General features: G+C 41.9%; 2 protein-coding genes across 4 annotated transcripts in view; one reads left to right on the top strand and one right to left on the bottom strand.

The window, feature by feature from the left end:
• Positions 1–7,182, top strand: part of ABCG2 (ATP binding cassette subfamily G member 2 (JR blood group)) — a 65,426-nt gene extending 58,244 nt beyond the window's left edge. For both annotated transcript variants that reach the window (XM_082652835.1, XM_082652836.1), the window contains exons 13-16: positions 1,496–1,650; positions 3,801–3,890; positions 5,164–5,246; positions 6,981–7,182. In XM_082652835.1, the coding sequence (XP_082508961.1) occupies positions 1,496–1,650; positions 3,801–3,890; positions 5,164–5,246; positions 6,981–7,128 (476 nt within the window). In that variant the 3' untranslated portion in view covers positions 7,129–7,182. The remainder of the gene's footprint in view (positions 1–1,495; positions 1,651–3,800; positions 3,891–5,163; positions 5,247–6,980) is intronic.
• A 6,397-nt stretch (positions 7,183–13,579) lies between these two features.
• PKD2 (polycystin 2, transient receptor potential cation channel) overlaps positions 13,580–18,200 on the bottom strand; it is a gene marked incomplete at its 5' end in the record, with an annotated part of 48,738 nt that continues 44,117 nt past the window's right edge. For both annotated transcript variants that reach the window (XM_082653120.1, XM_082653121.1), the window contains 2 exons: positions 13,580–15,819; positions 16,203–16,350. In XM_082653120.1, coding sequence (XP_082509246.1) covers positions 15,583–15,819; positions 16,203–16,350 — 385 coding nt within the window. In that variant the 3' untranslated portion in view covers positions 13,580–15,582. The remainder of the gene's footprint in view (positions 15,820–16,202; positions 16,351–18,200) is intronic.

Raw genomic sequence — 18,200 nt, 5'->3', positions numbered from 1 at the left:
TGAGATAAGGAAGCATCTGTTCATTACGTATGCTCTGGAATAACTCTTCTCTGAGGAGATTTTTGCAAGACTTTTTCCAGAGTAATTTTAAAACTATTTATAAAACTATATTTTATAAACAGAGATACTCTGTGTCATATACAAACATGGAAATAATTCCTAAAACTATTTGACACTATGTTGGAGGAGCTGGAGCTGGGATATTTATTACTTATCTATTTATATTTTTATATGTGTGTGTGTGTGTGTGTGTGTGTGTGTGTGTGTGTGTGTGTATGAAGATAATGAAAGATAGTGACTTCTGGTAATAAAAATATTTGTTCGATAGATGTAGACAGATTGATTTTTTTACGCCTTGTGTTTAGACTACACCCCAGGCTCATTGTATCAGAATTTCCATATATTTCTCACATACACACGCACCAGAAATATTTCTTTTCTGACAAAGCACTATTCATTGAGTGTAAAATTCCATTTTACAAATAAGAGGTGTGTCGTAAAGAATTAGGCATAGATCCTACATCCTCAGACTCCTAACTGGTGTTCTTATGGCTGTTCCAAAATCTTCAGATTTTTGTATGACCCACAGTAGGAGCCTATTTTCGTTGACAGAGCAGTTTTATGAAACTTAATTTAACCCCGTCCTCAATCCCAGAGTTACAGGGTGATTTGTCTTGGGAGACTTGGATTATGGACACGTCCCCCAGATTTTAAAACCCCTGGGAAGGCGTGTAATCCTGACCTTCCCAGTATCTTCACTAATACATTTACAACAAACAGTGAGTAATGTGGTGATGTCTAGGTAAAATGAATGTGGTCTTGGCAAGTTTCCTTCTTAGAAGAGAAGGCAGTAGAATGCTGGCCAGTTGTGTTGCCTGCAGCTCTCCACCTCAGGCACTCAGAAATGGTTAATAATTACAAATAAAGAAGCATGAGTGTTACGTGCAAAAGTGCTTATGCAGTGAGCCTGTAAAAGAAAACTGCAGGACTTCCACGGCGGCGCAGTGGTTAAGAATCCACCTGCCGATGCAGGAGACACAGGTTCGATCCCTGGTCTGGGAAGATCCCACATGCCATGGAGCAACTAAGCCCGTGCACCACAAGTACTGAGCCCGTGCACCACAACTACTGAAGCCTGCACACCTAAAGCCCGTGCTCCGCAACAAGAGAAGCCACCGCAATGAGAGGCCCGTGCACTGCAACCAAGAGTAGCCCCTGCTCGCCGCAACTAGAGGAAGCCTGCGTGCAGCAACGAAGATGCAACACAGCCAAAAATAAAATAAATAAATTTTTTTAAAAAAAGAAAACTGCATATAGCATATAGCTTCCTACAGTTATATCGGGGGAACAATGAAAGTGGTGACCCAGGGTAGTTGGATAGAGGATGGACTTTTTCCATCTGATACTAGTTTCTCAAAATATTATAGTGTTATTTGCACAACAACAGTACACCGTGACGTAGACAGTTGGATTAACCCCCTCTTTGCTCCCTAAGGATTGAAACCACAGGTGGAGGCCTTCTTCGTCATGATGTTTACCCTGATGATGGTGGCTTATTCAGCCAGTTCAATGGCACTGGCCATAGCAGCAGGTCAGAGCGTGGTATCCATAGCAACGCTTCTCATGACCATCTCTTTTGTGTTTATGATGGTGAGTATGAACTGTGCTTCCCTGAGACGTAATTATTTCCCTTTGTTCTCCCCCCGGATTCACCTATCCTGTAAAATCTGCTTGAGGATTCTGTAAATCCTTTTGCTTTAAGGAGGCTGTATATTGAAGTATAGCTTATATCATTAGAGAACGTACCAGCTTTTTCTTCACCTTACCCAGCCTTTTTTGCTACTGTTCTGAGATAGTTGTTATGACCTTAGTTAACATGTTTTTACCGATGAGCTTTAAAAAGATGCCTCTTGGTGACATATCGTGAAAGCTTGATTGACTGGAACTTTAAAAACCAGAAAAATTTTGATTTTTCAAATTTTAAAAAATTGTAGAAATGACAGGCTCATTGTTTGACTTCCCTGCTGGCGTGAGAGAACTGCTGGCTTGTTTAACTGGCCGCTGAGATGGTTTGGTTGGAGGAACTACTCTCCAAGCAAGGGAGGAACTTAGTTCCATGAAAACAGCAGCATGTGGCATGGGCCTATCTTGTGTCCCTCCAGTATTTTGAAAAGGAGTGTTTTAAAAATACTGAACAATTCCAGTACTAGGTCCCCTCCTTTCTGGGTTCCTGACATTCCTTTATGTCAATATATTTGTTTACCTTTTTTAAACAGCTATTTAATCCTAACCTCACATGGCCCTACGTTTTTTTAAATTAATTAATTTTTGGCTGCGTTGGGTCTTTGTCGCTGTGCGCAGGCTTTCTCTAGTTGTGGCGAGTGGGGGCTACTCTTCGTTGCAGTGCGCAGGCTTCTTATTGCGGTGGCTTCTCTTGTTGTGGAGCACGGGCTCCAGGTGTGACAGGCTTCAGTAGTTGTGGCATGTGGGCTCAGTAGTTGTGGCTCGCGGGCTGTAGAGCGCAGGCTCAGTAGTTGTGGCACACGGGCTTAGTTGCTCTGCGGCATGTGGGATCTTCCCGGACCAGGGCTCGAACCTGTGTTTCCTGCATTGGCAGGCGGATTCTTAACCACTGTGCCACCAGGGAAGTCCCCACAGCCCTACATTTTGCACGCACAAAGGTGATTCAATAGGTGAAGGGAACCAGTTATCACATTTCCCCACTAACATCAAGTAAACAGGAATGTGTAGCCTATTTACTTAATCCACATGCCCTTTCTGCTAGAGTAGCAGTACCTGTCTTTAAAAGGTAGGTAATTAGCACCAACTCTTGTCAAAGTTTAATTCTTCCATTTCTGAGTTTGAAAAGTACCAATCTAAACAGTATTGAGAAAGTGATCAATTTTATGTGTATTTTCTATAATGTCATCTAATAAATAAGATGTTCTTCAAATATAAAAATGTTTCATTTGATATATTAGATGCTTTGATTTGTTTTTATTTAAGGGTTTGTGTATAGAACTTTATAAACCAGTCATAAGACCGTATTTTACTCAGAGATGCTGTCTTATGTATTGAGCACTTGGTTAAGTCAAGTTTAAGACTATGTAGTCACACCAGGAACACTGTCATTGTTATGCCCGTCCCAGCATGCCTTGTGCCAGTTAGGAGACGTTTTACGTGAACCTCTTCTCATGCAGCCATCTCTTGCTGGAGCAGACCCTCCTGGAATTTCCATTGTAATACTGCTTTTTGGTAGCTTTAAAGGAAGGTACTGACCATATTTTATGCTGTGCTTTACCATATTATGCTGTGTACCAGTTCCAGTCTTTGGGTTATTTTAAGCATGCATTTTGAACCCAAAATTACTCCTAAAGTCATACAGAGATAGAATGCAAACCCTTGTCAATATTACTGTGTTAATGGAAATAGGGGCATGAGGCGCTCAGGATATGTTCGGGTGTGTTTATTGGTGGGAACATATAGTTGGTTGTATCATTAGAGCAGTCAGTACTTACTGACCTTCCACCGTGTGCAGTTACAGAGAAAGTAAGAGCCTCAACAATTAAAAATCTTCCAGTTAAATAAAATGTACATCGTTATTCCTTTAGAACCCTAAACAGCCTCGGCTCTAGAGAGATACACATATACAAAGAGGACAAGGTAAGTCTTCAGAGTAGTGGAAGGGATTTCAAGGCAGAAGTGTTCACAAGGCCGTCGGGGACTTAAGGAGGGTCTTTGCTAGAATTCTTCATGAAATCACTCCACCAGTTCTGATTCTTGGTACTTGTTTTTTGTAGATATTTTCAGGGCTGTTGGTAAATCTCAGAACCGTTGTGCCTTGGCTCTCATGGCTTCAGTACTTCAGCATTCCTCGATATGGCTTTGCGGTATGTTCTCCTTGTCTGTCGCTTTGACTGGTTCATTGTTCCCATTGCTGGGAACAACCAGAGTAACGCCTAAGCATCTCATGTCCCCAGCCATGGGCTGTGCAAGTTTTAGGACAATGAAGGAGAGCTTCCTGTTAAGCCTTGGGTCACCTTGATAATCACCTGGGGTTTCTCCAGTCGCCCTGTTGTTTGAGGGAGGTGAAGGATGGGGAGATAACTCAGAGTAAAGGACAAAGATTACTAATTGATATAAAAAAATAGTGTTTCAGTTCATTAAAGAAATTAATGAGAGGATGGGAGCCTAGAATACATTTTTTTTTTTTTTTGTGGTACGCGGGCCTCTCACTGTTGGGGCCCCTCCCGTTGCGGAGCACAGGCTCCGGACGTGCAGGCTCAGCGGCCATGGCTCACGGGCCCAGCCGCTCCGCGGCATGTGGGATCCTCCCGGACTGGGGCACGAACCCGTGTGCCCTGTATCGGCAGGCGGACTCTCAACTACTGCGCCACCAGGGAAGCCCTAGAATACATATTTTAACTTGAAAGGGAAATTAGAAGAAAAACAAAGACCATACAATACAGCCACTATTGGCTATAGAAAGCTAATCAACTCCAGAGAAAACTGTGCCTTAATATAATATAATTAAGTTTCTAATTCCCAAGAATTATAAGTGGTTTGGATGAGAACAAACCGGAACAATACAAAAGATTGTTACTGTAAATTAACAATAGTCATTGAGTACCACTGTATCATTTTTTTTTTTGCGGTACGCGGGCCTCTCACTGTTGTGGCCTCTCCCGTTGCGGAGCACAGGCTCCGGACGCGCAGGCTCAGCGGCCATGGCTCACGGGCCCAGCCGCTCTGCGGCATGTGGGATCTTCCCGGACCGGGGCACGAACCCGTGTCCCCTGCATCGGCAGGCAGACTCTCAACCACTGCGCCAGCAGGGAAGCCCCCACTGCATCATTTTAATTATAGTGTTTATGGGGTTATAAAATTGGGGAGAGAAGAAGAAAAGAACTGTGGGATAATACAGCCAGAGATCTCTCCTCTTGGCTTTTATATTAGAGCCAGAATCCCAACCCTTGGCCTCTTGATTGCCAGGAAAAATAATTTTACTTACTTTGGTGTGACAAAGACTGTGAACGTGAAGCTTGGTTTGTTTTTAGAAATAGCAACAGAGATTAAACTCAGAGGATGTGATTGTGATAATTCTTTGGAAACTTTCTGAAATTTAAAACTATTTTCCTTGCCCTGTTCCCACTTGTGTTACAGGCTTTGCAGCATAATGAATTTTTGGGACAAAACTTCTGCCCAGGACTCAATGTAACAACAAACAGTTCCTGTAGCTATGCAATGTGAGTTTGCGTTCGGTGTCTTAATGGGTTTGCTTACTGTTGTGGTGTGATGCAGAAACACCACTGGGCTTAGAGCTGGGGAGTCCTTTCAGGGACACTGACTTCTCTGAGCCTGGATGTTCCCATCTATAAAGTGGGTTGTACGCTAATGCACATGAAAGTGCTTTACAACTCCTAGGTATTCTATTACGGTCAAAATCGTATTTCAGTTGGAGAAATGTTTCTTATGTGTTACTTGTTTGTTTGGGGCACTTTTAAAAGATCCTTCTGCAGTTTGGATTGTGGGTTTGAGTTTTTATTTTTTAGAACATTTGAGTTTGAAATGAGCTGCTTTGATATTTGTAGCACGGCCTTAACAGTATCAGAACTGTACGGATTATACGAAGTGTACGGATCCGTGAACTTACAATTCCTGTGAGCTCAACCCATGGCAGTAAGAGCTGAAAGGGCAGCAGGAGTTGGGGAGAGTGAACATTTTCCTGCACAGTCCTGACTCATGCCTCTTCCTCCTGCAGTTAGGAGACAACATGAAATCAAAGTCTGCACAGGTTTTTTTTGTTTCTTTTTTTAACTGACTTGGAATACTCCCTATTAAAGGATGTCTCCTCTAAAGAAAGAACCACATATTTCAGTGAGCAGAGAAGGAAATCCCATTTTTTGTATAATAAACAAAAATGCAGAATTTAATCAAATTAGACGTGTTGTTTTAAAATTGAGCAACACTTTCCTTTTCAGTGATGGCTGTTAATGGTGTGATGTTGATACATTGATTAATGAGGAAAGAGAATGCTGGTAGCCTAACTCTCATGAATATTCAAGTAGAACAGAAGTAATTCTTAATAATAGGACAAATTGCTATTTAGAAGTATTGCCAGAAAACCTCTGTGAAGAGAAGCTTTCTTCATCCTGCCCACTCCCTTTCTTTTGGTCTGGGTATAACTTTTTTTTTTTTTTAACTGCCAAATTCCAAGAGTTGCACAAAAATGGTACCAGGCGATAGTTACGCTTGTGCCGGGTATTTTTAGTACCAGGTCCTTTTCGAATCTGTGTCAGAGCTACTCCATCCTGCTCTGCTCCAGCCCCACTAAGGCTTTTTCCCTGGTTTTAGAACTCGCAGCCTGTGTTTCTTTCGTACGGCTGATCTGTGGGTAATAAGCTCTATAAAGAGCTTTGATCATCTTTGTAAGGGCCGTAGATACCATCTGCTGAAGCTGAGGCTTTCCCCATCAGGTGTTTAGTGAAAAATTCCTTGATGAATGTTTCTGCCCTTTGAGGAGAGCAGCATCGTAGACTTGGAAACAAGTGAACTCGGGGAGGCTGGCAACTTGGTTCAAAGTACGAGTCTGTAAATTTCGCCAAGTTCCTTAAACTTTAGTCTCCTCACCTTTTAAATTTGGGTTGTTTTAGGGATTACCTAAACTATTATAGGCTTCACAGTATCTAGCAGAATCTAGCAGTAAGCACTCAACGACTGTTTTCTGTATATCTTTACGATGCATATGGCTGACCTGTGGGCCCCCGTCACATCCCAATAAAACAGAATTATAAAGCTAAAACACACAGACACCCACCCACCCACCAAAAAACCCTCCCAAACTGTTTTCTGTTATAAACGAAGGGATGGGTATTTAAGACGTGGTAACCTGTAGGCTTTTTAAAGGAACAGTGAATATATTGAGTGAAGTTTGACAGATGCTAAGAATGAAGTCATATTCTTTTTCTGTTGAATTTCAGATGTACTGGCGAAGAATTTCTGGAAAGCCAGGGCATCGATCTCTCACCTTGGGGCCTGTGGAGGAATCACGTGGCCTTGGCATGCATGATCGTGATCTTCCTTACAATTGCCTACCTGAAACTGTTATTCCTTAAAAAATTCTCCTAAGTTCCTCTTTAACTTACATGATTTACCCCACATTAAAAAGGGAGCACCTTGATTTCAGTATTCACTGACTTTTTGGTTGTCTTCTTTTCACTTGCCATCATACTGTTTTTCAGCAAGGATTATTTTCAACAGAAACATTTATAGAAATTACAGTGAACCTGAATTATACTTGAAAGAACCCAAGTCATAAACTAGTGACATTATGTACCACATATTAGTTCATCTAGTCAGACAGTAACCACGGGGAAGAAACCTCGTTTAATTTACTGACCTTAAAAAAATCGAGTTCTAGAAACTTGTGACAAGTTACTAATATTTCTGGTATTGGTTTTTTCCTCCCCTTTAAAATGAATAGCTTCAATATTATATGAATCTATGATCTTCCATTATTTAATAAATAATAAATACATTGATGCTGCAGTAGAAGTATGAAATCCAAACCTTGTTGGCAAAACCCAGTGTCATTTGTGGGGTAAAAAAGCCATTATGATAGAAAAAGCTTTTTTTTTTTTTTTTTTAAAGAAGATGTTGGGGGTAGGAATTTATTAATTTATTTATTTATTTTTGCTGTGTTGCGTCTTCGTTTCTGTGCGAGGGCTTTCTCTAGTTGTGGCAAGCGGGGGCCACTCTTCACCGCGGTGCGCGGGCCTCTCACTATCGTGGCCTCTCTTGTTGCGGAGCACAGGCTCCAGATGCACAGGCTCAGTAGTTGCGGTTCACGGACCTAGTTGCTCCGCGGCATGTGGGATCCTCCCAGACCAGGGCTCGAACCCGTGTCCCCTGTATTGGCAGGCAGATTCTCAAACACTGCGCCACCAGGGAAGCCCGATAGAAAACGCTTTGATGAGCCTTCTAATGTTGTTAAAACTTACTGAAGTTTCTCTCTAGTGGAATTAGAATATCTCAGGGTTCTCAGCTGGGTTTTGGACTACAGGTGTAGAGGGCCAGGAGTCTGGTGACTTACCCTCCTGGGGGGCAGTTCAGTGGTTTGTGATCTCGGTGTGCATGATAATCTCTTGAGGAATTTTGCTCCAATACAGACGTCTGGGCTCCACGAGCCGCACTGCATTATGGTCTCCAGGGCTACTTGCATAAAGAACTGTCCACGGCAGGATTGGTGATTTCTATGATCCTTCCCAGCTCTGAAAATTTTAGACTTATGATAGAATAACTGGGCTTATACAGGTTTTTCCCTTCCTTACATATACATCTCATTTACTTACACATCTTCTTTTCATTCTGACCTTTCCCAGTAATAGGGAAGTGTTTTTAAACTTTTTTACTGAAGGGTAACATAGGGAAAAGTACAATCCAGTTAGGAGGAACACACCTGTGCAACCAACAATGTCAAGAAATAGGACATGACCAGTGCACAGAAGCCCCCCCACCGAGCTCCCCTTCCAATACTGCTTCCTCTCTTCTGAGTTATTTTTGAAATGACACTTGTATACTCCCCTCTGTTGCTATTATCAGAACATCACTGCAGCTCACTTTTGTGTTCCTGTGTGTATAGATACATCCTTAATTAAGCCTCCCACTCCCATTAATAAACTATTCATTTTGGAATAATTTTAGATTTATTAGAAGAGTTGCAAAAATTATGCAGAAAGTTCCTGTATACCCTTTGCCCAGCTTCCTTTAATGTTAACATTTTATGTACCATGATGCATGTCAAAACTGAGAAATTGGGACTTCCCTGGCAGTCCAGTGGTTAAGACTCTGCCCTTCCAATGCAGGGGTGTGGGTTCGATCCCTGGTTGAGGAACTAAGATCTCACATGCCATGGGACGCGGCCTAAAAAAAAACAAAAGTAGAAACTAAGAAGTAGGGACTTCCCTGGTGGCGCAGTGGTTAAGAATCTGCCTGCCAGTGCAGGGGACACGGGTTCGATCCCTGCTCCAGGAAGATCTCACATGCCACGCAGCAACTAACCCCCGTGTGCCACAACTACTGAGCCTGTGCTCTAGAGCCCACGTGCCACAACTACTGAGCCCGTGAGCCACAGCTACTGAGCTCAAGAGCCACAACTACTGAAGCCCACGTGCCTAGAGCCCATGTGCCACAAGAAGAGAAGCCACTGCAATGAGAAGCCCGCGCACCCAACAAAGAGTAGCCCCCGCTCGCCACAACTAGAGAAAGCCCGTGAGCAGCAACGAAGACCCAACGCAGCCAATAAATAAATAAATATTTTTAAAAATAGTTTTTTTTAAAAAAAGACCATCTGGCATCCATGGAAGGAAGAAAGGAAGGAAAGACTTATTTTTTTTCCCCCTGTTGACTTAGAATCTCTGAGGAGTGGAACTGGAAATCCAGGTGATTCTTTGGGAAATACTGAGGGTTGTAATAAGGAGTTAAGACCATTTAACGTACATTTCTTATGATTCGATCTTGATCCAGTCACAACTGTGCAACAGTTGTGTTCAAAGCCATCTATTTTGTATCCACCTAAATATCAGAATCACATTTAGAACTAAGTGAGCGCGTTAACATCACCGGCTCTCCAAACCTTTTTTAACCTGCAGAATCATTCTTATACCCGGCAACCCCACAGAACAGCCTTTCAGTCATGACGGTTGAAAGCGGTGTTGCTCGGATCCAAGTGAGGATGTGGCCTCTTGGTTTGGCCCCGTTTCTTTGCCAGGCAGGAAAGCTGAGGCATTGTCTCAGTGATTGAAAGGCTTGACTGTGTAGTTTGGAAAATCTCAAGCTGTCTCATCTTCATTTTGCAGATGAGGAAACTTGGGTTTCAGAGACTGTGACTAGCCAAATACTCTGTGACAGGTTATTTCCTTGCTGAGATCTGGAACGTACTGCAGTAGTACCTGTGCCCAATCTGTGGGAGTCACTTTTGTAAACATGTGCAGAAGCCAGGATGGGGACAGTGGCTTCAATATAAGCTAGAAAGTGGTACCTAAAAGAAGTTCAGGATCTGTGACGTGAATACAGGGTCTGTTTATCTCTACAGTTAGGTAAAAGTTCCCCCACTTCCCACTTTGTCATCCTCCATTTCCCAGGCCTGTGGACTTGATTAACTTACTCTGTATCTTTCTTATCCACAAAATAGGGATCCTCATAGGATCTGCCTCCACAGAGGTGTGAAGATTAAATAAGGTAATGCATGTGGTGCATGTAAAGTGGCTAGAAGCACCTGCCTCATAGGATGCGCTCCGTACATCTTAGCAATTACTGTTACATCCCACAGGACATCACAGTGGTTACTGGCATCGTGCCAGTTCATGCATGACCCCCTTGGCAGGGACTGGAGTAGTGCCGTCCTCCAGGATCGTCCTGGGCATCAAACCAGGGCTTGTGGGCCAAATCCAGCCCACTGGCTATGTTTTGTAAATAAAACTTTACTGGAACGTAGCTATGCTCATGCCTGTTTGTATGATCTGTGGCTGCTTTTGCACCACGATGGCAAAGTAGTTGCAACAGAGACCATTACGGCCCGTAAAGCCTAAAATATTCACTATCGGGCCTTTTATGGAAAGTTTGCAGACCCTCGCATTAAACCAAGAGTGCCTGTTCCCAACAGTTAGCACACACAGGTCCATGTGCCAAATGACAGTGGCCTCTCTCAGTATCATTCCCATTAAACCCATTTGCAGAATTTATGCTTCCTGTCTCTGTAGCTTGAGGCACTGCTGTACTGGAGTTCCTGAATCCTCAAGAGTGAGGGTAACTTTTCACCTGGGAATACAGCAGGGGCTCCACTAAACCTGAAACTAGCAGTATGTCTGCCACTTAGTCACTTTGAGATCCTCACACTGGTGGAACAGCAGGCAAAGGAAGCAGTTACTGCATTGTCATCTCTGTCAGGAGGGGCTAGACTTCACAGCTACATAATGGGGCAGGGAATTCGCAGAGGGAACTTGGTGTTTCCATGCTAGGTGGTCATAGTTAACAGGCAGTCTGGTAAAGGACTAGGGAACCAAGGGCTCTGTGCCCTTACCGATGAAGGTGTGAATCATTGTAACAGGCAAGCAACCTAGTACAACTGAAGTTCTGGCCAAGAATGAGGAACCTCTAAAAAGGACGGTAGAGGAGAGAATAAGAAGTAATTCTGGGCCTGTGACCAGCGGCAGCAGTGAGGACTAGCTAGCTCCACTGCCCCTCCTGTATTGTGTTTTCTAGAGATTCTTGCTGACCTCCCTCGAAAAGTCCAGAGTGCACTTAATGTGGGCATGCATGCATCGGCATGGCGCTGGTGCTGTGTCTTAGCTCCTCTGCACCTGTTGGGTCGCGGCTGTGGTGGACGGCTCCACGTGAGCTCAGATCATGTTGACATCAATTACCCCTCCTCCAGCCTGCACCACAAATCTCCTCACTTTTCTGCGCTAGGGCCTTCTCCAAAGCTGAAGGAAACTGCTCAGCCCGCGTGCAAGTGTGGCCTGAAACTGCAGGGGTGTTCACACCCCAGGAGCACCGCTCAACCAGCAGGGATCAGAGCCAGTGGACCAATGCCCCAGGCTTATGTTCTTCAGATAAGGAATTACAGGAGGCATTCCGCAGCCTTCTCAGAGGTGGAGTTGGGCTTCTGTGCCTACAGAGTCAACTGCAGTGACACACCTGTGTATGAATTTCCTCCTTTCCTGGCTCACTCTTGTTTCCTACTCCAGTTTCCTAGTATCACCTGAACTCAAGTCCTTGCCTTGGTTTTCTTTTAGAGGATCACAAGCTAAAACGTATTCCTATTAAGACCAGAAACAAGACAAGCATGTCTACTATTATTGCTAGCCTCTAACATGGTACTGTCCGTATTTACAAATGAGCTGGTCTTCTACATAGAAAACCCAAAGAACCAATGCAGAATCTATTAGAGGTAGTAGAGGAGTTCAACAAGTATGATATATGTAAGATTTATAAAAAAAGTAGTAATTTTCCTTTATGTCAGCAATAACGAACTAGAAAATATAATGGAAGACAGGATACTGTTCATAGTAGCAATAAAACCATATTAAGGAATGCATAAAATCTTTAAGAAATTTAAAGAAACAGGGCATTAAGGAAGTTCTGAACAGATGAAGACTTATGTTTCTGATATTGTAAAGACGTCAGTTCTCCCCAAACTAATGAATAAATTCAATGCAATTCCAACTAAATTTCAGCAGGACTTTCTGCTCTCTTTCCTCCTCCCCTACCCTCATGCCCCGGGACCCATCAAACTTGTTCTGACATTTATATGGAAAAATAACAGTACACAAAAATAGCCTAGTCAATAAAAAGAGGGCCAAAGAGGAGAACACATATGAAGACCTTGGCACGTACGAAGGAGGACATACTACAAAGTCATAATAAAACTTATTGTGCAGGAACATTCCGAGATGGGTGTAAGAGGCTAAAGGATTCAAAAACAGACACATATATACATGAACCTGAAATATATCAGTGATGCCATGAACTAGTAAAGAAAATGACCTATTTAATAGTACTGATATAACTGGCTCAATTCTATGGAGAAAAATTTATGCAAAGTTACTCTTAAGAGTTAAAAGTTACTCTTAAGATGTATTCAAAGTGAAAGTAAAACTATAAGTTTAATAAATAGAAGTTTGTGACCTTACAAAGGTCTCTTTAAAACCCCCAAAACAATACAGGAAAAAAAAATACTGATGGATATTACTATTAATACATGAACACCAAGGAAACATTGACAAAATTACCAGTCTGATGAGAGATATTAACAGTCCAAAACTGATAAGGGATTACTATTTAAATCACACAAGGAACTTATGCAAATCAACAAAATAGACTATGACCCAGTGGAAAAATAGACAATGAACAGAAGCACACCTGTTTCCCATTAGATCAACGTGTACTATTTTAAAGATTTGAATGGGCAATTTACAAAAAGGAAACCCAAATGTTGAACAACTATATAAGGCAACGTTCAACCTTATTAGGAATCAGAGAAATGCAAAATAAAATGACACCTTATTTCAAAACCATTCAATTACAAAGATTAGGAAGCTGGATGGTACCAATGCTGGTGAGGGTCTGGGTAGAACTGGTACTTTCATGCATGTAGTGAAATTGTAGACTGCTGCCGTTATTCTGGAGGGCAACCTGCCAGTTCTGGGTGAAATTAAATGTTTATATACCTGGGACTCAGCATCCCACCTCTTGTAACGTACCCACAGAGGAACTCATGAAAAGTCAACAGGGGAATCATGTATGAAGATTTTGAAACAGCAGAAATATTGGAGCCAACCATTTACTATAGGAATGCGTAAGTACAATGCAGTGGCTGTACGTTAGGAAACACTAATATAATCATCAGAATAACTTACTGGAGGTACCTACTGCAGAAGAAGTAATGTGTCAATCGTTGTTTCTGAACATAGAAAGATGCCTTTTTCAAAGTCTAAGCCTTTACTATTAGTCTCATGATACAAGACAAATTACCCAACTGCTTCTACTTAAGAAACAGACAACTCTTAACATCTGCTATTAAGTCTTTATTAGGCAGTAAAGTGCTCAGTATTACACATTAATGAAATTCTTGATTGTTGAGAGACTTGCATATGTAACAACTTCTTAATGATACCAATATAGAGGGGAAGATGATAGGGGAGGGAGAAGGAGGTAATTCTCCGTGATTAAAGAAGAAAAGACAATATGTAACTTATGAGTAAAGAGAAAGAACTCTGCAAAATTTTACAGGTGAAATGAAAAACAGTGTGATACTAAGTATCATACAGACTTTCTAGTGACCATAATTGATATATGGCACCTGGTCAGTACACATGGATGCCACATCATGGCTGCACTTCAAATTGAAGTTTGTTTACATGTAACAACATGGTACACATACATAAATACGTACACGCAATATCCCTGGAATGCAAACTTTAGTACCTAGTAATAAAGAACTTTGTGTAGCATATTCAAAAGAAAGCAAAGATGGAGATGAGCCGTGGGAAATAACTGTTAAAGAAACCCAATCTGTATCACTTCTGTAGAAGGCAGCTAAAAAAGGTTGGTTTGCTCATGTTCTCTTTGAAGATTTGACCGGCATATTCTACCAGTTAAATAAACAACGATGTGCGTTTAAACTACAGTATTAGAAACAGGCCTCGCTGCTATTCTCCAGGTGAGAGTTATTCACCAGCACTGCATTCTCTCTTGCTCTCAAAGGTTAGCTTACTCAGTTTTGAAAAATAAGATTTTCAGTTTTTGTTGAGAAATAGGTTTCTTCCCCATAAATTTGGGGAGGCCCTCTCCTATTAAAAAAAAAAAACAAACAAAAAAACCCCAAAAATACTGCTGCAAACTCAAAAACTTTAGTTTATACCTTCTGATAATGGTTGAACTTCCAGTAACCCAAACTCCTTTTCATTAAATTGAGCTCCACTTGGGTTATAAATTCTAGTTTTGAAACGCAGGATCAAGAGAATTTGAGTTCTGTGTTCTTAAAATGGTATAAAACTCAAACCTTAGTTTTATAATATTTTATATGAATTTCAAAAGTCCTTAATATTTTGTGTAAAATGAACATATTTACTCAGTTAAAACGTTCAGTACATCCTAAAAGATTTAGTAAGTTGACCTTCCTAGATTAGTTACAACATTAAATTCAGTTGCAAATAAGTTGAGCCACATGGGAAAAGACATAAGGATGAATCTTTATATTAAACTAATTATTAGAAAAAAATCAAGTTTAGTGATTTGGCTCCTTCCAATTCTACTGTGCTATGGTCAGAGATGACACTGTAACCCACAATTGGTCTTTAGTGGTTTCATGCAGCTCATTTCAAATGAGAGTGAAAACAGTGTAAAAATTAAGAGAAATGGTTAGTCCCCCAGGCATTAGATATGATAAAATAACAAAAAAGCATAGTGTTCAACAACACTTATCGTAACCATTCATACAAATTCTAGCATAATGACTACATACCCATTCTATGGTTTGGGGTTCTTCTCTAGCTCTTTTAGAAAAGTGTACCCCAGGAAGGTAGTTGAAATAAAAGGCTCCTTTCTTAAAAGAAAGCTATGTATTAAGCCCATGAGCGAAGCCTCAGTGGAAAGGAATGCCCCTATTTTCCCTTCACACACTCGGCAAAAATGACAATACTGATTTTTGTGATTGGAAATAAAAAACTCAGAAGCCTTTTCACAGTTCTTTTTTTTAGCTTTAAAAGGCTACTTCATTGTCAACTGAGGAGACTCAGTTATGGTACCAAGTGGGCATACCACTCAATATACTTTACAAAGATTTTCTTTTCTGTACTCAATATTTACACCTGGATTTCTTATATGAGAAAAAGAAAAAACATCTTCTTTGATCCATGGGCAAAGTTTATATAAAATAAATTAAAGTGCAGAAGAATTAACGATTGGTCACAAAGACCAGCATCATATATGGTGGTCAGGGCATATAAATAGTGTACCTGTCACGGCAACTCAGGACAGTCACCTTCTCACCTATGAAGAACACATATAGTAGCACATGTCCTACACGTGGATATTGGAACTCCCGTTTCCACCTCCACCTTCCATTCCTTCTGCAGATTGGGAGGAAGAAGGGCGGGAGCTCCTGGGGCGAGGCTGACCATTTAGTCCCACCGGTGTGCCTACACCGTGACTTATTTGGGAAGCTGCATCATCGGATTCCCAGCGTTCCAACTCTTCCCGCACCAATCGTTCCATCTGTTCCCTGTGGATTTCACTGTCACGACCCAGCCTTTCATCCTAATCAAGGAAAGAGAAACCAAGATGTTGAGGCAGAGTGATGCATCCTCTCGTACTTAGAAATTGCCTTAGGAAATCTGGGGACCCAATCATCTGTACTTAGGTAAGGCTGGAGCAATAACACCAGCCTTAATAGCGATTCTGAGAATCAATGGAGTAATTTATAGTAATAAATTTATAGTAATTTATAGTAATTCTACAGTCCAGTTAAGGCAGTTAGCATCAGTGTGAGGAGTATTAAGAAAGCAACACCTCTGGGTTATCATTTTATCTGCACTGATCTGCAGGTATGGGGAAAAAACATCCTCTCAGATTAAGGGTTACAAACTATGACCCTGATACTTTATAGCATCAGGGTGTTTCTGTTTCAGACGACCACTGACCTCAGCCACTCCATCCAGCAGCCTTCCCAGCACCTCCCTTCTCTTCAGTTTGGCCCGCTCCATGATCTCCAGCTTCACTATCACAGCATCAATCTTGGACACAATGCTGCCGATGGAGTGTTCCATTCGGTCCACCCGTCTCACTAGGCTGCAGGAAACGTGGTTGAGAGGGGCAAAGCCACCTTGTGTTGCTGGCTTTTCGGCCCAGTTGGTTTGTCAAATGGAAATGCTAAGATTTTTTTTTTCTTAAACAAGATTATGATCTAAACCACTCTCTAAATAGTCTCAAACTTTAGAGAGAAACTCTTAAACACTGCTGGTGGGAACGCTAAACGGCACAACCTTTTCGCAAGTCAACACTGTATCAGAAGTACGCCTATCAGAAAAAGGTATGCCCGTTCTTTCTTTCAGATATTCCATTTTTTGAAAAGTTTTAAAGGACATAAGTATGTGCGTAATTTTTGGCTACAGGGATAGTCCCTAGGGTTCTGCTTATTAGTAGTGGGTCACTGAAAAATGGTTACTTTAAAAATTCATACAAGATTGCTTAAATATATTATTCTTCATCTGCACAGCAGAATTCTAAGAAGACACCAGAAATTATACTGTGACAGTATTTAATGCAACAGAATGATGTTCACATTCTAATGATGAAATAGAAGGATGTCAGCTATAATGTAAATAAAGAAGTTAGACAATACTATGCTCACTTATGATCCCATTATTTTGAATAAACAAAATGTTATATAAACACTTTAAAAACATTTAATAGGAGACACAACTTCTGGAATGGTGGCATGAGAGCCCTGGAGGCCCTCTCCCCATCGAAACAACCATAACTTCTGAGAATTTTTCTTTTTTTTTAATTTCTGGAAATTTTCTTAAGGGCATACAACAAACGAAGAAGCGTTTATTTAAGAAAATCCACTAAAGCAGCCGCACAGCACAGGGGATCTGCTCGGTGCTCTGTGACCACCTAGAGGGGTGGGACAGGGAGGGTGGGAGGGAGACGCAAGAGGGAGGGGATATGGGGATATATATATACGTACAGCTGATTCCCTTTGTTATACAGCAGAAACTGACACAACATTGTAAAGCAATTATACTCCAATAAAGATGTTAAAAAAAAAAAAAGAAAATCCACTAAATTTCAGTAAGAATAAGAGTGAGACTGGAGCCGCCATCCGCCCTCTCTCTTGCTCCCTAGGTCAGTGTGACAGAGCTGCACTGGGGGTGGGCGCGGCCAAGAACACCCAGCCCTATCCCGTCAGCTCCTAGAGGGGGGAGGGAGGGGCAGGCTGCCAGCATTTCTCATCCCTATGCCTCCACCTCCAGATCCACAATGCAGAGGCTCTAATCCAGGCAAGAGTGGATGAGAGGCAGAAGGCTCTTTTCTTCCACTCAGCTTCCAACGGTAGGGTGGATTTTCCATGCTGGGAGAGGGGAGCTGAGAACGCCAAAGGCTGCCATCCCAGCCCAGTGCCTTATTCATGAAGCAGGGGTGTCACTGTGAGAGAGAGAGGCCAGCCGCTAGTTCTGGAGCAGTGGCACAGAAGTTTTGCCTAGGGGGAGAATCAGGCCATAGGACAGAGCTCCAAAGCTTCCCCAAGTGAACTTGCTTTAATTTGGAACAAACTGTGGGTAAAGTCAAGCCTAAGAATGCTCTCGAAAACAGTGGAGACTGTAGTGATAAGCAGTTAAGAGGAGGCCGGTCACTTCATGAGATCATCAGGTTACACTGTTTACCGGCAAGTTTACCAGAAAGAACCAGGGAAAGAGATAGCTAAGAAGACAGCTAAAGACTGGCTTCAAAACCCACCCCTGCAAAGGGACCTGAGTTTCACTGCAACACACTGTGAAGAAATTTGTATCCCAAGACATTATTGAAAACAATAGGCCGATCAGCCAACAATTAGCAGAACCGAAGGGGCAGATGTAATGTCAACAGAGGCAGAAGGCTTAACAGAGAGAAGAGGAAAAGGGAAAAGACAATGCAGG

The sequence above is a fragment of the Grampus griseus genome, assembly GCF_964374135.1.
Source record: "Grampus griseus genome assembly, chromosome: 4".
Taxonomy (NCBI): Eukaryota; Metazoa; Chordata; class Mammalia; order Artiodactyla; family Delphinidae; genus Grampus; species Grampus griseus.
This window is presented reverse-complemented; position numbering and strand designations above follow the sequence as displayed.